The 24,237-nt window shown below is 37.9% G+C and overlaps 1 protein-coding gene across 13 annotated transcripts in view; it reads right to left on the reverse strand.

Moving 5' to 3' along the window:
* LOC148026632 (Leucine-rich repeat (LRR) family protein) overlaps positions 1–3,406 on the reverse strand; it is a 139,114-nt gene extending 135,708 nt beyond the window's left edge. For 3 of the 13 annotated variants that reach the window (XR_015692858.1, XR_015692857.1, XR_015692859.1), the window contains exons 1-2: positions 2,861–3,405; positions 2,679–2,748 (exon numbers count right to left, since the gene is read on the reverse strand). Coding sequence is in view for 9 of the 13 variants with exons in the window: in XM_087691092.1 (XP_087547218.1) it covers positions 2,679–2,748; positions 2,861–2,959 (169 nt within the window). In the remaining 4 variants the exon portion in view is untranslated. Of the gene's footprint in view, positions 1–2,678; positions 2,749–2,860 lie in introns of all 13 variants that reach the window. The other 10 variants (XM_087691088.1, XM_087691090.1, XM_087691094.1 and 7 more) reach the window with 7 other exon arrangements.
* Between the last annotated feature and the right edge of the window lie 20,831 nt (positions 3,407–24,237).

Consider the following 24,237-nt stretch of genomic DNA (forward strand, 5'->3'; position numbering starts at 1 on the left):
ACATCCACAAAAAGTTGTGTTTGGCTATGGATAGCCCCAAGACAAGAGGAATCAGCTACAAGATACAAAGAGCTCGATATAGAAGGTCCGCCTAAGGGAGAAAATACTATTGACTCCTCATGAAGGATGCAGAAAGACCAAAATGTTGATATGAATGTTGTCGCTTGCTCCTAAAAGGTTGCATTTGATTGCAAAAAGTAGTTGTCATGAGGATATGTATAATTGAAACCGCACTTAACATGTCGATTAATTTTTAATCACATGGTTAAGTAAATGTTTCACATGTGACGTGTAACTAGGATTAGAGTAAATTTACAAGCTTGAGACCCAAGGAAATCATGAGATATCAAAGGCAAAAGTTGCTATAAGTTATGCCACACAGGTACTTCATGGTATTTGGTACTAGTTGTTGGCCAAGGTCATTCATTTGGCCATAAGTCTCAATTGGTGACACTAGAGAAGTGGCGTTTAATGATACTTAACACTAATCTTATGGTCAAAGATAGCGCAGAGACACTCAAGAATGGAAGTTGCCTAGTCACTTCAATTATTGACTAGTTAAACTATTTTTCAAAGCACCAAAATAATTATTAGATTAATTTTTAGTATTTAAAGACAAAATTAATATTTAATTATAGATAATGCTGAAAAAACCATTAGAAAAGGCTACTGCTTGTAAAAAATGCCCATGCAAGACTGAAAAACGTCTTTACATGCTGGCGAGACATATCTTAGTTTATTCAGCCTGCAACAGAGAGGAAGGAGCTGTTAAAAATGCCTTTAAAAAATCCTAAAAAGGGTGCACAATGTTCGACAGGTGAGGCAAGCGGAAGCATGCAGAAACTACCCCAAGAAATGCATATAAAATCCCGACTGGAGAAGAAAATGCACTGATATCCAATAAACTAAGTGATCTAGAATAAGCTACCTTCTCCGTCAAAACAAGTGATAGACAGATTAGAGCTCCTAAAATCCTCGTCTAACTCAAATTGAGGCTCACAGACAGGAGATGACAAGGCATGACAAACATGACTGTTAACATTTCCAACAGCCAACCAACCACTTTATGACCCACTCAACAATATATGTAAGAAGTGGGCCAATTCCAACATGCACTCCCAATTCATAGGGCTAGACATCTTTCACATCATCATTCCATCCAATCATCTTTCTATCCCTTCTGCTAATTCCATTGTCACAATCATCATTTGAACCACCGTCATCTTCTCTCTCATCTCCTCATTTAGATTTTTCTTCTCCTACCCTCACTGAAGTGGCTAGATCTCTACCCCTTCTATTCGTTCAATTGTCACAATCATCATTTGACCCAGCATCTTCTCTCTCATCCTTTCTCATTTAGATTGTTACTCTCTTGTCCTTCTGTAGTTCCAATGCCCTCACTGAAGTGGCTAGATCACACATGCAGTTGTTATACCAGCTTTCATTTTGCATTTGTTTAGTTTTGAGCTCTCTCTCTCTCTCTCTCTCTCTCTCTCTCTCTCTCTCTCTCTCTCTCTCTCATATTAAACGTAAGGTCCAACTGTCCAGACAAAAGGGAATGCTCATTCTAATGGAGTTCAAAGGGTACCCACTAAGCTAGGATCCACGGCATTTGTTTAGTTTTGAGCTCTCTCTCTCTCTCTCTCTCTCTCTCTCTCTCTCTCTCTCTCTCTCTCTCTCATATTAAACGTAAGGTCCAACTGTCCAGACAAAAGGGAATGCTCATTCTAATGGAGTTCAAAGGGTACCCACTAAGCTAGGATCCACGGCTCAGTAAATAAGAAGGAAGGAAGGGGCAGTGAGGTCCAAACAAAAGGGAATGCCAATTCTAATGAAATACTAAGCTAGGATTTGTGGCTCAACGCCAAAACTACTCTCCTAAGAGGCTATGCAAATAGGGACAATAGTTTTCTAAATTCCTAGTGATGAGAATGCAGCCAGCATTCAACAAAGACTTGATTGTGGGGAAACACACAAGTAGCAGCAATGTACAAGATACACAAGCAACAATACAAAACCCAACTCTCCTCTTCTATGCCATTGCATGTTTGGCTCATACACCCACAAAGTTGCACAACTGCTATAACAATTACAGATGCCGATGTGTATAAAAACATCCCAGCCTTATGCATTGCATCTTCCCCATCCTTTTTATGTATAGCCATACTTTGTCTTTTGCATTTATGTTGTGCCCTGCTTTGGCCCGTATAGAGTTTGACTGTCTAAACTGTGTTCTAAAAACCTGATTTTGACACATGTTGAGTTGGAATACCTATGTTTCCACAGACGTTCTTCAGAGAGAATGCAGTTCCTGTCCTTTCCATGAGGACTCTGATTGCACTTCCCTGACAGCTCACATCCATTGTGACCTGTTCTCAGGATTATAGGTCTTTTCTAATTCAGCTTAAAGATTCAAGAGCCATTACCCAAAAAGAAAAGGTAAAACGACCATACACATTACCAAAGAATGCTGCTGCATTGGCATTACTAAAATGAGCATTCCTCCTATAACCAACAGAAAGAAAAATCCCTACATTAGATATTGCAACAGGTGCATTCAGTGGACCAAGCAGCACCCCATGACCAATATTTTGACCATCTAGTCCTCTTTTAGTTTATAGACTCCTTGAGCAGCAGCATGCCAATCAGATGAGCATTTGATCATGCAGCAAACTAACCAAGTTTATTATGCGTCACATCCAAAGTCCGTACACTTCTTCCCAGGTCAAGCACTTCACTTGGTAAAGACTGCAACATCCAAGAGAAATGGAAGGATGAATGTTGAAATCATCAGCTCCGACCATGGTGGTGCAAACCATAACACTAATAGAGCGATGAGAAATTGTTTTCTCAGCGTCACCTTGAGATTGGAGTCCCGCAAGCCTACAATGCCTGTGGTCTTCCACTTGGAAGCTCTGTTCGCACGTGCGATTTGCTGCTTGCTCATGCAGCAGCCCATGGCGATGGCGACAGGGCTGCAGCGTCTTCAAACGGTCGATGAGATGCGAATAATCTAACTTCGCCCAGAGCGACGGATGGATAACTTGCTGGCTCACCATGGGAGCCAACGGCTTTGCCGTGCCATTGATGGAAGGCGGGAGAGACGCGGTATCAAAAAATTCTCTGCTCTGCGTGCTCCCTTAATTCTCTGCTGTGGGTGATCCCTTCCACGAAGGGGGAGCTGCTGTCTGCGTCTCTCTATCTTTGTTCCTCGCGAGCACGAAAAAGACCTGAGCCGTAGCACAAAAATGTCCGAACTGCTGCAGCCTGCAAAAGGGAGAGAAAGGGAGAGCTTTTCCAGAGCGCGCGCACGCTCTCTCCCTCGGTCTCTCTCTCGCTCATGTATAAGGACTCAGAGCTGTCGGTCTCTCTCTCTCTCTCTCTCGTCTGAATCTCTCTCTTTCCTGCTGGGAAAGTGGAAAGTGGAAAGTGGAAAGTGGAATTCCTTAAAAACGGGAAAAACGAAACTAATGTGACGGTGCGACGTTCAATTTTCCAAATTTGCTCGAGAGGCAATGATGATATTGGAATTTGGATCCCGTAAGAGACCAAAAGCCCAGGCCCCAGATTTGAGAGAATTTCATTGCCCCATGGGCCCTCCCTCCATGCGTGATGTAAGCCCACACTTTTGAGACATCGTCTCCATTTCCCTATCCTAATTATTGTCACCCCATCCTCCGTAAATTTTCAAATGGACCATTTGGCCTAGTGGGTTTGAACGTGGGTTGAGTATTCCAAGTACTTGAGTCCAAAACCTTGGATTGTGGTTTTAGTACGGCACAACTCTCTGTTCACGTCTAAATTGGCAATACCTTGTGTCATTATTTTTTCTAGAAGTCCACACCAATAGTGAGATGACTTTCTAAAATAAAAGATGAATCTTTTTCTTAATGATAGTAACATCTTATTACTATTATATTATTTTGGTTGTAGGTTCGAATAGTAAGATAAGTTTTTAAAATAAAAAGATGAATCTTTTTTTTAATGCAAATAACATCTTACTACTACTATATTATTTTGGTTGTAAGTTGGAAAAGCCCCAAACCTACAATCTTTTTCAAACCTCTTTTTTTTAATTGAAACCCTCTCACCTCCTCCTTTCTCTCACATGTAATCTCTCATTTTCTCTTCCCCCTCCTTTTTTTCATTAAAAGCTCTTCCCTCCCCCCTTCTCTCTCTCTCTCTCTCTCTCTCTCTCTCTCTCTCATTGTAGAGCCTAGGCTCCCTCTCTCCCATTAAAACTACCTCCCCTCTCTCACATATAATCTCTCTATTTCTTTTCCCTCACTCCTTTTTTAATTAAATTCATTCCCCCTCCCCCATCTCTCTCTTATATGTAGGGCTTAGGCTCTCTCTCTCTCTCTCTCTCTCTCTCTCTCTCTCTCTCTCTCACATTAAACTTTTCTTTTAATTAAACATTTTTTGATATAGTTTTTCACACACTTTGAGAGGGAGATAAAAGAAGAAAAAGAACAATAAATATTTTTTTAAAGAAATAGAAAAAGACGAGCAGAGGGAGGAAAAGAGAAAAGATAATAGTTTTTTTAAATTAAACCTTTTGTGATATATTTTTTTACTTAAAGAGAGAGAGAGAGACAAAGAGAAAACATATAATTTGAAAGAGAGAGGAAATAAAGGGAAAGAGAGGAAATAGAAAAATAGAGCGAGAGAAAAAAAAAATAACGAGAGAGAGAGAGAGAGAGAAACCGAGAGAAAGATACTAAGACAGCAAAACAGAAAGAAGGGGAGAGAAAGAGAGAGGGGGAACAAAGAGAGAAAATATAAAATTTAAGATAGAGAGAGAGAGAGAGATATATATATATATATATATATATATATATATATATATAAAGAAAAGAGGAGGAAGAAGAAAAGCAAGAGAGAGATAGAGAGAGAAAAAGCGGGGAGAGAAGAAAAGAAGAGAGAATTTAAAAAGAGAGAGAATTGTAGAGAGGAAATATAAAATTTAAAAGAAATAGAAAAAAATTAAAGAGAAAGAAGAGAAAAAAGGAAAAAAGAGGAGAGGCATAGAGAAGGTAAAGAGAGAGAGAGAGAGAGAGAGAGAAGAAGAAGAAAGAGGAAAAGAGGAAGTAAGATGGGAGAAAAGAGAAAAGAGAAGTTTTTTTATTTAAATATTTTTTTAGAGAGAGGGCAAGGGAGAGAGGGGAGAGGGGAGAAGAGAGAGAGAGAGAGAATATGAAATTTAAAAGAGGGAGAGAAAAAAAAAGGAAAATTAGGAGGAGAAGAAAAGGGAGCAGACAGAGAGAGAGGATAAGAAATGAGAGAATTATATATAGAGAAAATATAAAATTTACATACTTTAAGAGAGATTGAGGGGGGGAAAGAAAATGAAAGAATAAGAAGGGGAGAGAGAGACAAATAGACAGGGAACATGGAGAGATAATTATAGAGAGATGAAATATAAAATTTAAAGAGAAAAAGAAGAAAAAGAAGAGGAAGAAGAAGAAGAAGAAGAGAGAATATAAATAGAGAGAGAGAGAATAGTAGAGAGAAAAGATAAAATTTAAAAGAGAGCAAGAGAGAGAGAGAGAGAGAGAGAGAATAAAATTTTTAAAAAGAGAATAAAGAGAGAGAGAATAAGAAAAAAATGAAAAAAGAGGAGGGGGAGAGAAGAAAAGTGGGGAGAGAGAGACAAGAAGAAGAAGAAAGAGGAAAAGAGGAAGTGAGATGGAAGAAATGAGGAAATAGATTTTTTTTAAATTTAAACATTTTTGAGAGAGAGGGAAAGAGATAGAGAGAGAGAGAGAAAGGAGAAGAAGAGAGAGAATATAAATATAAAGAGAGAGAATTATATATAGAAAAAAATATAAAATTTACATATTTTAAGAGCGATTGAGGGGAGAAAAGGAAGTGAAAGAATAAAAGAAGGGGGGAGAGAGACACACACAGAGAGAGAGAGAGAGAGAGAGAGAGAACATGGAGAGAGAATTATAGACATGAAATATAAAATTTAAAGAGAGAAAATGAAAAATAGAGGAGAGAGAGAAAGAGAGAGAGAGAGAGAGAGAGAGCTTAGGCTCTATAATGAGAGAGGGAGGGGCTTAATTTAATTAAAAAGGGGAGGGAGAAGAGAAAATGAGAGATTACACATGAGAGAAAGAGGAGTGGAGGGGGTTTTACTTAAAAGATGGAGGTTTGGAAAAGGTTGTAGGTTTAGGAAGCCCTTTAGAGGTTCAAGGCTTTCTGAACCTACAACCAAAATAATATAATAGCAAAATTTTAAAAATATTTAATTAAAAAGAAAGTTTAAATTAAAACTTCTCTCTCTCTCTCTCTCTCTCTCTCTCTCTCTCTCTCTCTCTCTCTCTATTTTTCTTTTTCTCTCTCTTGCTCTTTCAAGTTTTTTTCTTTTACTCTCTATATTTTCTCTTTCTATTTTTTTCTCTTTCTTCTCTTTTCCTTTCTCTCTCCCTATTTTCTCTCTATTTCAAATTATATATTTCTTATCTCTCTCTCTCTCTCTCTCTTTGTCAAAAACTGTATCAAAAAATGTTTAATTTAAAAAAGACTATTTTCTTTTCTCTTTCCCTCCCTCTCTGTCTTTTTCTCTTTCTTCTTCCTTTTTTTAATCGTTCTCCTCCTCCTCCTTCTTCTTATTCTATCCCCCTCTCAAAGTGTGTGAAAAACTATATCCAAAAAATATTTAATTTAAAAAAAGTTTAATCTAGTTATGAGAGAGAGACAAAGAGAGAACCTAGGCTCTACACATGAGAGGGGGGAGGGGGAAGGAATTTAATTAAAAAGGGAAGGGGGTAAAGAAAGAGAGAGATTATATGTGAGACAGGGAAGGGGGTTTTAGTTTGAGTGAGAGAGAGAGAGAGGGGCTCTCTCTCTCTCTCTCTCTCTCTCTCTCTCTCTCTCTCTCTCTCTCTCTCTTGAGCCTTTTATTTTAGTTTATTTTTTCTCCTCTCTTAGTTCTTTCTCTATTTCTCACTCTCTCTCCTTTTTATCTCTCCCTACTTTTCTTCTTCTCTCTCCCTCTCTTTCTCTTTTTCTCTCTCTTTCTCTTCTCCACTTTTATTCTACATCCTCTCTCCTCTCTTTTCCTTCTCTCTCCGTCTCCTCTTTTTTCATTTTTTTTCTTCTTCCCTCTCTCTTCATTCTCTTTTTAAAATTTTTCGTTCTCTCTCTCTCTTTTAATTTTTTTTTTCCTCTCTATTATTCTCTCTCTGTTTATATTCTCTCTTCTTTTTTATATTCTCTCTCTCTCTCTCTCACTCTCTCTCTCTTTTTAAATTTTATATTTCCTCTCTATAATTCTCTCTCTCTCTCTCTCTCTCTCTCTCTCTCTCTCTCTCTCTCTCTCTCTCTCCCTTCGATGATGCCAGGAGGCATATTTCACGGTGGATTCTATGAGGCTTTACGGTGGATTCTGTAAACTTTGATAACCGGGGCTCATACACAAAGTGGATTCTTTGTGCGAGAAGTTGATGGGAACGCCTGTCCTTTTCGGGCGTTTCATTAATTTAGTGTGTACATGGGTGATTCCATAGCGGGTGATTTCGCAAAATGCATATTAAATTAATAAATGTTTATGAGTTTAGAGTGCGCACTCGTAATAAATTAAGGTTAGGATTTATTTCTAACCAGTTGATTTATTTTTGTAGCTGAAGACTGCTAGGTATTCACTTTTGTCGGTTTAATTGTATTATTTTACTAACGATTGTGAATGTTTCAGTTGATGTATAGAGATGGCAGCAGTGGCGGAGGAAAGCATTGGAGGATAGTGAGAATTCGATTTATGGATTATATTTTGATAGGTGCCACGTCTATATTTTGTCACGCTTATTTATTGAGGTGTTGGATATTTATTATTATTTTGTATGCGCATGGGCGTACGACTATGTTATTTCTATTTGGACATTATATTGGGCGTGCCAGACTCTTTGGGCACCGTCCATTAGCTTTATTCCTATTTTGTGTTAAAGCAAACTCAAAAGCTAAAAGCTTGCTATTTTGTAATTTAGGCTATTATTTGAGCTTGAAGATGAATAATACATAAAATACATGTTTTGTGGAGCGTTCACACAAGGCATGGGGGGAGATTGCACCCAATTGGTCTCTTACTCTTGTCGTTCATGCTTTTTACCTTGTAATTTGTGCAAAAAAGTAGAGTTCTATTGTTCTTGGGGACCTTCCAGCATTCACTACGCGAGCGTACAACATCCGATCTGTGCACCATTTGATCTCTCTTAAAGTATGTAAATTTTATCTTTTTCCTATATATAATTCTCTCTCTTCTTTTCTTCTCTCTCTCTCCTTTTATTCTCTATCTTTACCCCCTTTTCTTCTCCTCGTCTTCTCCTAATTTTCATTTTTTTCTTCTCTCCCTTTCCCTCTTTTAAATTTCATATCCTCTCTCTCTCTCTCTCTAAAAATATTTAAACTTAAAGAAGACTTTTCTCTTTCCTCTTTTCTTCCATCTCAGTTTCTCTTTTCCTCTTTCTTCTTCTTCTTCTTCTTTGTTTCTGTCCCGCTTTTCTTCTCTTCCCTCTCTCTCCTCTCTTTTTCTTCTCTCTCTCCTCTTTTTTCATTTTTTCTCTTATTCTCTCTCTTCATTCTCTCTTTTTCTTTTCTTCTCTCCCCGCTTTTCTTCTCTCTATCTCTCTCTCCCTTTTCTTCTCCCCCCTCCTTTCCTCTTTACTTTTCCTCTCTTTCTCTCTCTTAAATTTTATAGTTTCTCTTTCTATGAATCTCTTTCTCTCTATTCCCTCTCTCTTTCTCTCTCTCTCTCTCTCTCTCTCTCTCTCTCTCTCTCTCTCTCTACTTTTTTATTTTCTCTCTTTCCCTTTCTCCCCCCCATTTTCTCTCTCTTTCAATTTATGTGCTTTCTCTCTATCTCTCTCTCTAAGTCAAAAACTATATTAAAAAAGGTTTAATTTAAAAAAGACTATTCTCTTCTCTCTCTCTCTCTCTCTCTCTCTCTTTGTTAGATTAAACTTTTCTTTTAATTAAACATTTTTTGGATAGTTTTTCACACACTTCGAGAGGGAGATAGAAGAAGAAGAATGATTTAAAAAAAGAAGAAGAAAGAGAAAAAAAATGGAGAGAGGAAGGGAAAGAGAAAAGAGAATAGCCTTTTTAAAATTAAACATTTTTAATATAGTTTTTTACTTAGAGAGAGAGAGAAAATATATAATTTGAATGAGAGAGAAAATAGGGGGAGAGAAATAGAGAGTGAGAGAGAAAAACTTGAAAGAGCAAGAGAGAGGAAAAGAAAAATAAAGAGAGAGAGAGAGAGAGAGAGAGAAAGCATGTATGTGTGTGTGTGTGAGTTAAATTTTCTTTTTAATTAAATATTTTTAAAAATCTTACTACTATATTATTTTTGTTGTAGGTTGAACCTCCAAAGGGCTTCTCGAACCCACAATCTTTTCCAAACTTCCCTCTTTTAAGTAAAACCCCCTTCCCTCCTCTTTCTCTCACGTGTAATCTCTAATTTTCTCTTCCCCCTCCCCTTTTTAATTAAAAGCCCCTCCCTTCCCCCCCCCCCCCCCCTCTCTCTCTCTCTCTCAAATTAAAACACCCTCCTCTCTCTCACATATGATTCCTCCCTCCCTCTCTCTCTCTCATGTGTAGGGCCTAGGTTCTGTGTGTGTGTGTGTGTGTGTGTGAGGTTAAACTCTTTAATTTAATCTTTTATTTTAATTAAATGATTAAAAATTTAATTTAAGAGAGAGAGAGAGAGAAAAGAATAAGAAAGAGAATAATACAGAGAGGGGGGAGGGGAAGAGGAAAGAGAATAGTCTTTTTTAAATTAAACATTTTTCTTCCTCTCCCTTTCCTCCTCTCTCTCTCTCATGTGTAGGGCCTAGGTTCTCTCTCTCCCTCCCTCTCCTTTGATTAAATTAAAGAAATCTCTCTCTCTCTCTCTCTCTCTCTCGTGTTAGATTAAACTTTTTTTAAAATAAATACTTTTTGGACATGGTTTTTTACACACTTTCAGAGGGAGATAAAAGAAGAAGGAGAAGAAGGAGAAGGAGAGAGGATAAAAAGAAGAAGAAAGAGAAAAAGACGGAGAGAGGGAAGGAAAGAGAAAAGAGAATAGTTTTTTTTAATGAAACATTGTTTTTATAGTTTTTGATAGAGAGAGAGAGAGAGAGAGAGAGAGAGAGAGAGAGAGAGAGAGAGAGAGAGAGAGAGAGAGAGAGAGAGAGAGAGCAATACAAAAAGAAGGGGAGAGAGGGGGAACATAGAGAAAGACAATTATAGAGAGAAAAAATATAAAATCTAAGAGAGAAAGAGAGAGGAAAAGAAAAAAGGAAAAGAGGGGGGAGAAGAAAAGGGAGTGAGAGATAGAGAGAAGAAAAGCGGGGAGAAGAAAAGAAGAGAAATTTTAAGAGAGAGAGAGAGAGAGAGAGAGAGTTATAGAGAGAAATTTTAAACTTTTAAAAAAGAGAAAAGAAAAAAATAAAGAGAGAATGAGGAGAAAAAATGAAAAAAGAAAAGAGGGAGAGAAGGAAAAGAAAGGAGAGAGAGGGAAGAGAGAGAAGAAAAGCGGGGGAGAGAGAGAGAGAGAGAGAGAGAGAGAGAGAGAGAGAGAGAGAGAGAGAGAGAAGAAGAAGAAGAAGATGATGATGAAAAATAAGAAAGAGAAAAAGAGGAAGTGAGATGGGGGAAAAGAGAAAAGTATTTTTAAAATGAAATATTTTGAGAGAGAGAGAGAGAGAGAGAGGATGAAATCTAAAAGTGAGGGAGGGAGATAATTTTACAAAAAAAGGAGAAAGGGAAGGAGAAGAAAAGGGGGCAAAGAGAGAATAAAAGAGGAGACAGAGAGAGGAATGAGAGAGTGAATATGAACATAAAGAGAGATAATTATATATAGGGAAAAGATAAATTTACATACTTTAAGAGAGATTGAGGAAGGGAAAGAAAGTGAATAAAGAACAAGGAGAGAGAGAGAGAGAGAGAGAGAGAGAGAGAGAGAGAGGGGAGGGAACATGGAGAGAGAATTATAGAGAGAGAAAATATAATATTTAAAGAGAGAGATAATGAAAATTAGAGGAGAGAGAGAAGGGAAAGAGAGAGGAGAGAGGGGGAGAATAAAAGAGAGAGAGAGAGAATTAGACATAGGGAATTGGAGAGAGAGAGAGAGAGAGAGAGAGAGTGAGAGAGAGAGAGTGAGAGAGTGAGAGTGAGTGAATAAAAAAGTAGAAACATAGAGAAAAAAGAGGAGAGAAAAAGATGAGAAATGGACTATTGAGAGAAGTTATCGTGCGATAGCACGATAACTTCGGTTGCCACTTCGAGATAGAGAAGTTGCCACAAAGCGGCCTAGTTTTCCGTGTGCACACAAAATGCTAGTATTGGTAAAAAATGATAATTATAGCATTTGAAGATGTAATGAGGTCTTGGGCCTAAGTACAAAATTTCCTACAAAAAAATTTATAAAGCCAAAATTCAGATTGAAGGGGTCCTAGGACAACTAGAAGCTCTTTCTTAAGGAGCCTTATACATTCATCATGTTTCTCTTTGGTTCCTTGGCCAAAATAGCAAAGTTTCCTCTTTGACCATATGAATTTCAAGGTGACCATTGCCACTAGGTTGACCAACTTCTAACTACTCTCATCCATCTGACCTTGATCAACAAAGAAGACATAGGACTCCTAGAGTTTCACATGGAGTTTGCAATAACTTTATTCCAATTATTGACCATAGACTGCATAAAGTTTGATTAAGGTATCATGATCCACAAGTGAGAACAGATAACTAGATCTTGCCAATCCACCTCATGCAAATATTTGCCAAGTATTTTAGAGCCAATAATCCAATGCCTCATATAGTAAGGATATGCAATGTCGATGTCAAGTACCTAATATAGCAAGGATCTTCAATCTCTCTCTCTCTCTCTCTCTCTCTCTCTCTCTCTCTCTCTCTCTCTCTCTCTCTCTCTCTCTCTCTCTCTCTCTCTCTCTCTCTCTCTCTCTCTCTCTCTCTCTCTCTCTCTCTCTCTCTCTCTCTCTCTCTCTCTCTCTCTCACAGTAATAAGGGGAAGCAAGGAAAAGGGTGATAAGCCATTTGTGGTGAGCCCCCGTAAATCCCCGGTAAGTCCTTAATTTCTATCTACTACTGATAGCTATGGCACTATCATTCTAGATCAAATTATCTTCTCTGGTTATGAACTTATTCCAAAAATATCAATCTTTAACTAATTCTACCATGATAGTAGATGAAACTCATGCAAATGGGCATTACCATTTGTTAAGCGTGCAGAACTTTATGGGGAACACTCTCTTTTTAAATTTCAAGCTTCTACCATATTTTATTGAAGATCATAGGGTGTATCTCCATTGAACACTCTTCATGAGATGAAGATTTCTCTTACATCCATTTGGGATACCTTGCAATTGGAATAGTCCCTCTTTTGTGTCGAAGCTTCCTTATGTCTTTTATTATAGCAGTTCTAGATATAAGGCACAAAGAACTCCAAGATGTGATTGTTGGGGCTGATGTGTCTCCTCTTTCTAATGGTCCCATTTTCTTTGAGCTTTGCCTAAAATTTCTCGTTTATGAGAATGATCCTTATCTTGCAAATATTCTGACCCTCAATGTTTGGACTAATGGGCTAGAGATGAAGCAATCATCTATACATATTGCTATCCAATACCGGTTCCAATGGCCATTCCTTGTATTATTGAAGGGATCAACTCTAAGAAGGACCAGGGCCAGGGACAATTATTATGAAAAGTGATGAGAATACCCAAATATATCTCCCCACCAAAATCAATTGGGCAAATGTCAAACTACCTAAACCCATCAGCAAGGAGCAAAAAACCTTCCAAGTACAATCGGCTTTGCCTATCCAACATAATTTTCTCAAGCTTGTATGTTCTTGTGAGTTCGTGGATGAAAATGATATGTACATACATGGCAAGAGACTCATCACTTCCACAAGTAGCAATACTAGAAATGTCAATGCTCAAGATTTCCAGCCTCAAGATTTCTCTCATAATGACTCTCACTACAAATCTGCTCCATTCCTTTGCCCACTCAATGGTGATTAAACTACAAAGCAATAGGCATTAAATTGGACACATCTCCCCCTTCACCAACTTGGGGAACAAGTTGATCAAATTCATTGGAGTATGCATTCTCTCAATACTCGTCTTCGCACTATTGAAGCCTCTCTCAAACCTATGGAATCCTCTAAGCTCCAAAGTCGTCCACCCAACTTTCCACTACCACTACTCCCTCTTGTAAGAAAGCCGACCCTACTAAGACTAATAAGGGGTTGGAATTCCACCTACCTAACCTCCACAAAGTCAATGCCCTTTCAATTGAAGACCCTCTAACTCCTTCTTCCCCTACCATGAGTGATCTCATGTATTGGGAATTTGAAATGGAATCTAAGGAAGATGATGAGGATAAGGAAGAAGAGGAAGACAACCTCCAAGCTATATCCACTATTAATGTATCTACAACCATCAATGAACATGTTGCCTCCAATTCTACTTAGCCACTAGACATCCATGAATATACCCTTGCTACACTACCACCTATCCTTGGTCAATGGAGGACTTTCAATGAAATGATAAAAAATTTCCCATGTGCAGTGCCCGTGATGAAGACACGTTATTAGAAAGATATAGATTTCACCAACATGCCATTGAATTTTGCCTTATGGAGGAGAATCTATGGCATTTAGATGGTATTGAAGAAAATTGTTGTGAACTCACTAATGACTATAAGGGAATCTATGGAAGGTATCTAGACTCTTCAAATGAAGAATTTGAGCTAGATGATACTGCTAACACTACTCCTCTCAATGATGAATATGATGATGACTCCTCATAGGATAGTAATGAGTCTCAAGTAATTTCTAGATTTATTTATATAAATGCTCACTCTATTACTGATGTCTTTGATCAAGAAGAATACGATTCTAGTTTCTTCACTGAGGTTGAGGCTATTGAAGCCAAGTACCTTAATGCACATGGGGTAAAAGAGGAAGCTTCAACCTCTAGTATCAAAGAAACTAGCTTGCCCAATCTTTTCAAAGTTGAAAATATTTCCATTTGGAAATTTAATAGCAAATTATAGAAAGAGATTAAAACTATCATGCACATGATGTATGCCTATCCCTCTTAAAAGCTTCTTGATAAGCCTAATATGAGCAAAATTGGCCTCATTAATGCTCTCACTCATGGGTTTGGGGGTACGCTCTGACTTTGGCAGGAAAGCATTTCCTTGTATCTCAAAGAAAAAATTGCCAATAGTGCTATTCCTATTTTCCCCTTCTTTGAACTTCTCCTTACGGAATTCATTGTTAACATATATGATTATAAAACTTAAGCTAAAGAAGCATTCCAAAGGGCTTAACTCTTTTATCTTAGAAAGATACAAATAATACCTACTTTATATGAGAGACCTATTGTATGAATGCCAGGCAGCACACGATGCCACACTTAAAGAGCATTTTGTGAATTCATTCTCTAATCCTCTACCTACATTGGTCAAAACAAGATGAGTGAAGAAGGTTATGACTTGTTACAAAGTTTTGGGTAGCTTAGTTAGATTATGGAAAAAGTGGATGTTTGCAATAAACAAAAGAAGGTATCACCAAATCCTCAATTTCATTTGTTATTATGAACCAAAATTTCAATAAGAATTTGGTTCCCACAAATATATCCATTGCCCTTGTCCACAATCTTATGCCCATAAAAAATGCAATTATTCTCACCATAAGAAGAAGCCAATCAACAAAAAGACTCGACCCAAGAAAAAGGGGTAACTGAAATGGTATACTTGTAGAAGCTCTCACCATCTAGCCAACTCATGCCCTCATCATGGTTGAAAGAAACTCAATGCTCATCCACTTCACAAATCTAAAAGGTCTCTTTCTCACTCTTCTAAAATAGAGGCCAGCCACTCTAAGGATCCTTCTTATGATTTAGATTCTGAATTAGAAACTCAAGTCTTCTTCTTCTTCTCTTGATAAATACAATCTCAATACTCATTGTTTCTCTTGCCTCGGTGTACAAGGTCATGGTTTCTCCTCTTCCTTCACTAATTGAGGTGCATCAACCCCATTCTCTAAGAAGAGATTTGACCCCCGATATGCTAAACCTTCTAGTTTTCCCCCACAATCATCAAAAGAATAAGACACACCATCTAGTGACCATACTTCATCCCTCTTCGAACATGTGCAAAATAGAAGGCAAAAAAGGGAAAGAATATAAGAAGAATTATTACAAACACCCTATGATGTGCCAAAACCACAAAGTAGTCTTGGAACATTGAGAATGAATACTCTTAGAAGAGGAAATCAATTCCTCTCCCTAGTTCTAAATGAGATGACTAAACCACAATCTTTTGCAATAATGCTAAGTCATAGACAACTCTAGATTATCGAAATTGATCTCCATCAAATCACCTTGGAAATCATGCAAGTCATTATTACTCTCCAATCCTTAGTGACTGTATTACACCAAAATTTGAAGTGGTAAAAATAATATATTTATACCCTACATACTTCAATTTTGCAAGAGACAACCCACATAAAGGAGTCAATACTAGCAACTGCCAAAAAATCAATGAAAAGGGCAAATAATCCCTTCTCTCTCTCTCTCTCTCTCTCAAAATTAATGGGTTGAATAGCAATGGTTTGATACCAATTGTGCATGTGATGCTCAAAGATTCTAGATACTTTAAGATATTTGCAATGCACTTATTAATACATGCTCTACAATGATTGTTGCCCCATGAGAATTATTCCCTCATGCAAGTTGGTAGAAAAGAGATTCTCTCCTAGTAGAGCTCTTGAATCATTTCAAAATCACTATCACCACCAAAGTCAAGGATTGGCTTCACCTTCTAGATATAAAACTCCCTATTGAGATACAACTAATGCTCAACCTACACCATGGTATTATCATTGGCACTGATATACTTAGACATGTGGTACCCTTTGTTGAGAAATCAAATGATGTATGCCCATAAAGGTTGAATGTGTGCCCAAAAGGGGCTTGCTCATAAGTGGCTTTGTATGGAAGATAGACAAGATGCATGCTCTAGAATCTCTAGGAAGAGTTGTCAAAAATCCCATAAGCACATATAAGAAAAGTGGTACTATCCATCAAGCTATAAAGGCATGTACTTGACACTTATTTCAATGTGTAATGGCACTATCAATTTGAGTCACTCAAGATTGTGTTTATGAGTCCAAGCTAATCTATCTTGGAACCTAATTCACTTGAGTTATAATTCCTTACTCTGATAATGTATCGTGTGTTAGATCTGTGTTTCGTGACACCCTTCACTTTCTATATAGATGTTCTCCATCTAACCTATGCTAACAAGGGAATCACTCTTCCTCTCCTTCCACAGATCGTTTGCTTTGTTTTCATGATACAAGCAAAAGAAGAAGTGCCTAATCATCTCCAAATCTAAGTTAGAAGAGAATTGGCCAAATACAGCACACATATCTCCCAACTTAAAGAAAAGGTAGCTCAATTCTATTATGATGATCCAACCTTATTTACCTTGTTTAAAGAAAAACGTGTCCAATTCTCTATCACACTCCCTACGAAGGATGACATTATTCCCACCAAAGCATGCCATCTAGGTATGAAGGCTAAATACCTAGCATTATGCCAAAGAAGAAATCTAGGAGCTACTATGCAAAGGCCTTATTGAACCAACATCCTCTCTGTGGGCTTGTCATGATTTTTATGTTAATAAGCACAGTGATTAAAAATGGGACAAAAGTGGTTTGTGATCAATTACAAGTTAATAAGTATCTGCTTGGACATGGCCATCCACTACCCTTGAAAGGCATCCTTCTTAAGAGACTTGAAGGTGCCCATATTTTCAATAATTTGGACCTAAAATGAGGCTTTTCGCGATTGCCTATAGCCCCATAGGACCAATAGAAGACCACCTTTTGTGCTCTATATGGTCATTATCAATGGATAGTCTTATCATTCAAAATCAAAATTGCCCCTAGCAACTTCTAGGAATGGACTAATTCTACTTTTGCTGACTTACCTTTTGTCCTTATCTACATTGATGACTTACTAGTCTTTTTTGACATTGTAGAGCACTGCTTATCTTGTTATCTACAACATTGATACTTCCAATTTAGAATTGCTTCATTATTGAACATACTAATGATAGAATTAGCCCATTCCTGGAAGTTGCTAGGTGTGTAGTCCATCTAAGTCTGTTGGTCTACTACACACCTTAATACTCGCATTTTTCAACAATGGCTTGTGTTATGTATAATTATGGTACACTATAAACCCTTTGTCACACTTCGGCATATGGTGTATTGAGAGAGAGAGAGAGAGAGAGAGAGAGAGAGAGAGAGAGAGAGAGAGAGAGAGAGAGAGAGAGAGAGAGAGAGATGCAGGTTTGGGATGAGTGTAGGGCTACCACATAGGCTAGGGAATAGGCCTACTATTTCTATCAATTATAATAGTAAACTTGGGCATAACCATTTGGGTTAGTTTTACTTTTTTAATTTGTTTAGTGGAAGAGGGTAGTATGGTGAATAACTTACTCATATGCGCCAAAATCATAAGTACCAAGTGGTCGAGGTCTTAATAAATGTTTCAATACAAATCTTTGAGAGCGGATTTTAAAGACAGGTTTTAAAGTGGAAAAGAGATCGGGAGACTGTATAAGACCAAATTTTCATTGTGGATTGATGAGCTTGAGTTCTCCCAGATGGAGTTCGATGCTAGGAACCTAATGCAAGTCTCGGTTTGTCGATCAACGTTTGTTTAACCCTCATTTAATCCCCACAAGGTTTCGCATTATGAAGTAGCTACATAATCTGAGAGCCGGAAAGTGTGTCATGGATTCCAGGTTTATAGATTTCAACATCACAAAGCCATCTGGCTAGACGGATCTTGAATCCGAGCTCGTTTGCCCCTCAAAAAGTGAAAATTCCACTTCGCTTGTAGTGTGAACATGAGAAGATGAACTAGATATTTTAAATTTAAAGCCTTAAGCTTGATTAAAGGAAAGAAAACCCAAAAATTCAGTTGTGAGGAGAGAGGGGGTGCAAAATTTTTTTGCGCCCCATTTTTTTGGGATTTTGTGCCTCTCTGATGCTGGCTCTCATCAAGCTGCACATTCCTAATCTACTCCTTGAGGGCTTCATTTTGGGGTAACCATGCTGATTTTCATGGAGGGAATGAAAATTTTGATATTTAGTAATTCTCTCTCCTCTCTCCTCTCTCCTCTCTCCTCTTGTTGCCTATTCACACGAGTGATTCTATGAGACAAGGGGGTGGGGTTTGATGGACGTTTTTTATGGAATGATGGTGCTGGAGTGAAGGAGATTGTAGATCGGGCTGTGAGAGAGCGTCAGCGGCCTCCCAACCACGAAACACACATCTCCAAAACCAGGTTTTTATATGTACGTAATAGATTCATTTGTTTCATGATAGATGTTTGATGGAATTGTTTTGAAAATAGTTGCCTTTGTTTGATAATGTTGAACTCTATCAGGAATCTTGAAGAAAACCAAAAAAATTAGTCGTATAATAATTTATATCAAAACATGCAAAATCCACAATTATGCGATTTTCATAGAAATTATAAATTTTGGGGGTTCTGTTGTGATTTTGGGATTCATATGGAGCAGAAATGAATATAAAATCAATTCTGAATTATTGTGATCAATTGCAATCCATAAATCGAAAATATATTAGAATTTTTATCTAAATAAATGATAAAAATAGTGGAAAAATGAAAAATTTTAGTTTTTTACGTTAGAAAATTAAGGAAAAATATGCTTTATGTTCGTGGATATATGAGATGGTTGGAGCATGAGGGATAAGCCTTAGTTCAGCCTTTTCTTTGTGTTAAAGTATAGTTTTTTACTGTTTTTACAAGAAAAACACATGAAAAAATCTCTCTCTACACCTATCAACGATGCATAACCTAAACGGTAGGGGGAAAGAGGGGTTTTGATATTGATTAGTTTCTGAGAACATTTGCAATTCTGATCTATTTGCTTGTGCATGGCATATAAGACGTTTATAATTTAAGTTTAAGAGGGTCTAGCAGCACGAGAAGGCTCGGTACTGACCCTTAGCAATGCAACATTACGTGTAGGCTAAGATCATTAAAAGAAATATCTTTGTACTTCACAATGCTGTTTGTTAAATCATAAAATGTTTGAGCACTAGGGTTCATTCAAAGTTGCATTGTGCATATCTCATGGTGTCATTCCTGGATGTATTGCAATTGTTTTCTTATACATATGACCTACGTTGAGTATGTGAGATACCTAAGCTGTAGATTTAGATGATCAGTCTCGTTGGGGATTGTTTAGTGAGGAAATATCTTATCTCTTGGAATGTGTGAAAACAAGAGTGGAGTTTGTGATGTACGTATTATTTGTGTTAGCGATGCATTGAGGGGCCAATCCTTGAGGTGTAGGAGTATCACAGCCTAGAGGCTGGAACCATAACTATGATTGACTTATTCTTTGCAGCCTTTCGAAGAGAGTTTGCCCCTGAAGGGGAGATCAGTATTGGCTATGTGTCCTCAATGTTACATGTGAAGAACATCACAAGAATGTCCGTGGGTATGCCAAGAAACTGAAGGAGGTATTCCGTAAGTTGTAAACCTATATTCTTATTCCAACTACTGCTCAGTTTCCATATTTTTTGAATGGGCTCGACTTTAACATTCAAGTGCAGTTGAGCAAGTTGCTCTTGCCGACATTGATATGGTTATTACACGACAAGAAGAGGTAGAATCACGATTACAAGTAGCTAATACCTCTAGGGCAAAATGGAATTTGATTTTAGGGTTTGGAAATACTTTAGTGCTGACGAATGGAGGCCAAGGGATGCCCATGAGCCCTCCTAATGGGAGAAGAAGCATAATTCCAAATGTTCCCATATTGCCAGCTTCTCTTAGTGTGAGTGTGCCTATGACTAGTCAGATGGCTCCACCAACTATTGGAAGCCCAATGATAAATTCTACCAGTGTTCTAGGGAATCAACAACCAATCCCTAATCAAGTGGTTAGGCCAATGAAAAGACATGCAGATGATTGCAACTATGAGTCAAGTGCCTCGAATGTCCTTGGCAAAGTTAAGGATATGATGAAGCACTATACTGATATGATTAGTGAACAATATAGACAAACAGCCATTGATGTCAATTTCTTTAAGAAGCAGCAGAATTTGATAGGGAGCTGATGCCCTGAAGAGGACCGCCTCTCAAGGTTCATTTGTAAGTGGTGTGGTGGTCAATATTTCCCTAAGAAATGTCCAAATGTTAAATGTGACATATGTGGGAAGTCTGGCCATTTAGCTAGTACATGTTGGAGTAAGATTAGCTCTCTCCAGCAAGGAAGTAAACAGCGAAGTCCAGTTAATCATCGAGTGCAAGGGAATAATCTCTAGCAAGATGAAGGATTGAAAAAATTATTACAAAGAGGGAAAGCTATGGTAGAGGAGCTACTTAGTGGCAGTGAAGTTAGCCTTATAGAAGTTGTTTGTGTCAATGGCACTAAAGCTTCTAATGTATGGGTTATTACATACAAGAGGTCAAAAGGGTAAAGAGGTTAAAGCCAAGGCAAAACGTGTCGAGGGAAACCCCAAGCGAGATGATAAGGGGATGCAAGTCCTTAATCCCAATATGGAAGGCAGACCTCTCAAGGACATAGATGGTAAAGCTGACCCCAAGAAGGATAAAGAGTCACAAAAGAAGAAGGCAAAAGCCAAGAAAGAAACACCAAGACTGGTTTAAAGACCAAAGGAGAGAATGGTCTAGCGAGAAAAGTGAGCTCTTGCTAGCTATCATGAATTTGATTTAGTGAGTTCTCTTTGCAAAGTTGAGCTAGATGTAAATCTTCTATAGTTGATTAAGTTGTCTCTAGGAGTGTGCAAGGAATTTAAGAAGATTCTATGCACTGGGTATATCGTTAAGCCCTTGGAAATAGTGAGAGTAGGAGATGATTGATTTAAGCATGCTGAAAGGCATTATACGAGGGTAGCAACATATGTTGATGGAATATTAGTGGACCATGCCATTGTGGACACAGGATCCTCTATCAAAATTATGAGTTCGAAATTGATGGAGCGACTGGGATTAGAAATAAAAAAAGATATCTCCAGAATCCTTCGAATGACTGGTGACAGTTTGAGATAACTCGAAGGTTGCATTACTAAAGTCCATGTGACTGTTGCCAACGTAGAATGCATTTTGGACTTTAGGGTCATTAGGTTTGTAGGGCGACCTAGCTATCAAGTATTGCTAGGCCATGGATCTTATAAGCAGACTGTTAGGTTGATATACATGCTGGGTGATTGATCTTTGGTCAAGGTGCTAGACGTGTAGTAGTAGATGCTTATCTTGAATCTCTTTAGAGTGAGAAGGTTTCTTTATCTTTGTCAAAGTTTGATACGCTAGATGCTCCATCTGCTAGTGAGACGTCATCAAGTGACGAATCCAATGAGGGGTCCACTATAGAAGATATCTACCAAGTGACTTTGAATGAGCCAATGGATGCTCAAGAGAGGATAAGGGATGCGAATGTAATTGAGCTTGACTTTGGTACGATGAATGATTCATGGCCAATTAAATTAGGGGCCATGCTCAGTTTGGAAGAAAGGAAAGACTATGTATCCTTGATTTAAGAATTCTGCAGGCTGAGAGGCATTCCTCCTAGCCTGGCCTATTCATACGATTCCTTTGAAGCAAGATAGCCGCCCCATGCGATAGAAAGTAAGGCATATGCCTTAAGGGACATGATATTCGAAGAATTGGCAAAGCTACGAAAGGCTGGTCTAATATTTTCGATTCAACACACAGAATGGTGTTCACTAGTTGTTATCAAGAAGAAGAAGAATAATTAGATTCGGGTTTGCCTAGATTTTAGAGAGCTTAATAAGTAGACGGTTAAGGATTACTGTCAGTTGCCATTCATTGATCAAATTTTAGATCAATTAGTGGGTATGGAAATCTATTCATTTATGGATTGTTGTATTGGATATAATTAGATGGCTCTTGTGGAGGAAGACAAATTGAAAATGACAGTTATGACTATCTTTGGTACCTTTGTATATCATGTGATGGCCTTTGGTCTATGCAATGCGCCTGGGTCTTGGCAACAAAAAACTAATAAGACCTTTGGTGATATCTCCCTAGAGGAGTTAAAAGTCTTTATCGATGATCTGGGGGTAGCCACCGTAAGGGAGCGATTAACTGATTATTATGGGGAAATGTTTTGAGTGTTGTAGATAGAAGTGCATTGCTCTTAACCCTAGAAAGTACGTGTTTGGAGTACCCTATGGGTTGTTACTTGGCCATGTGGTTAATATAGCTGGTATTGCGAGACCTTGAAAAGATAAAGGTTATATATAGTCTCTATGAGCCCATTGCATACATCTAAAAGAGGTGCACAACTTTCTGTCATCAGTAGAATGTTATTGAAGATTCATCAATGCACTACTGGAAAGAGCGTTGCCATTGGCGAACCTTCTATCTTTTAACTATTTGTTTGAGTGGAATGATGCCTATTAAGTATCCTTTAAGGATGTGAAGCAGAAATTAGCAAAAGCACCAATCCTAAAAGCACTGAGAAGAGGTGAAGTCTTCTATATATTTTTAGTAGCCACAATGCATAGTATCAACTACTGTTTAGCTCAAATTTGGAAGGAGAAATGGTATCATCCAATTGCCTTTGCTAGTAGGAAATTGGGGATATCTAAAGTTAACTTTATATACATGGAGAAATTATGCCTTGGAATGGTCTTTGCGACACAAATTTAGGCATTATATTCTGTATGAGAAGGTAGTATTCTTTACGAAGGTGGAAGGACTCAGATTGTTGCTAAACAATTTGAGGCAGCGCTGTCTGATCATTTGCAAAGTGGTTAATCACTTTGTAGGAGTTTGATTATTAGATTAGGAGCAAGCCACCGAAGTTATAGGGTATTGTGGAATGTCTTGTGGATTTTAAGGAGCCAAAGGAAATTTTGGCTGAGGGAAATGATATTGAAGGTCTATTTAAAATTGATATAGCTTCCATCCCTTCCTAGTATGCAGCTATAACACATTATTTATCTACAAGAGGATTTGGGGCTACTTTATTGAAGTATGAAAAGAGAGAGATTAAGCAATAAGCATTATGCTTTTCGATTATAGCGGGTGTCTTGTATCAGAGGGGAGTAGATGATATCTATCGTCATTGTGTAGTACCCAATGAGGGACCTTTTATTCTTGAGGAGTGCCATGATTCAGCATGTGGGGGACATTTTGTTGGTCAGCTTAGCACCCAAAAAGCTCTCCATGTTGGATATTGGTGGCCATCGATTTTCCAAGATGATTTTAGTTATGTTAAGCACTGTGATATCTATCAAAGACACAATGCGAGGGAAAATCGTAGGCAACCTCCAAATCCCATTTTGGTTACATTACCCTTTGAAAAATGGGGTATTGATTTTGTGGGACCAATATACCCTTCATCAACTACGTGAAAGCGGTATATTATTGTAGCAACACACTACTTTACAAAGTGGTTTAAAGCTCGAGCAATGGTGAAGGGCAATGCTAAGGAGATGGCCAGTTTCATTATGGAGGAAATTGTTTGTCATTTTGGTCCACAGAAGGAGATTATGTGTGATTGAGGGACACACTTCTTGAACAAGATTATAGTGGCCCTGACTGAAGCCTTGAAGTTTAAGCACAACAAGACTACCCCGTATAATCCTTAAGAAAATGGTCAAGTTAAGAGGACAAACAAACAACTTGTTGGAATCTTATCCAAGGTAGTATCGGAAAGCAAGCACAACTAGGACAAGAAATTGTATGTGGTAGCATGGGCTTACAACACGACATTCAAGAGAGCCACATGCCACACCTAGTTCAAGTTAGTGTATGGGGAGGAGTGGGTTTTGCCATTAGAAATAGAGCTCCCCACTATGCATTTTGCCCTTCATCATTCGTTGGGAGAGGAATAGTTACAAGAATGGTATACTTCTCTTGCACATCTTGATGAGATTCGATTGGAGGCTTTATTATATCAAGAAGTAGGAAAGAGGAGAATGAAAGCCCTTCATAATCTTTGGGCTAAGAAGTACAAATTTATGAAAGGTCAGTTAGTGTTGTACTATGATGCTCGTTAGGAGCTCTTTCAAGGAAAATTAAAACCTAAATGGGATGGACCATAAAAGATTGTACATTTAGAAGAGAATGGCTCTATGGCCCTTCTAGCAGATTTGTAGGGGGTTTAAGACTAAAGTTTACT

This window comes from Lygodium microphyllum, chromosome 13, assembly GCF_053477565.2.
Source record: "Lygodium microphyllum isolate KBCC chromosome 13, Lygodium_microphyllum_v1.1.10, whole genome shotgun sequence".
Classification (NCBI taxonomy): domain Eukaryota; kingdom Viridiplantae; phylum Streptophyta; class Polypodiopsida; order Schizaeales; family Lygodiaceae; genus Lygodium; species Lygodium microphyllum.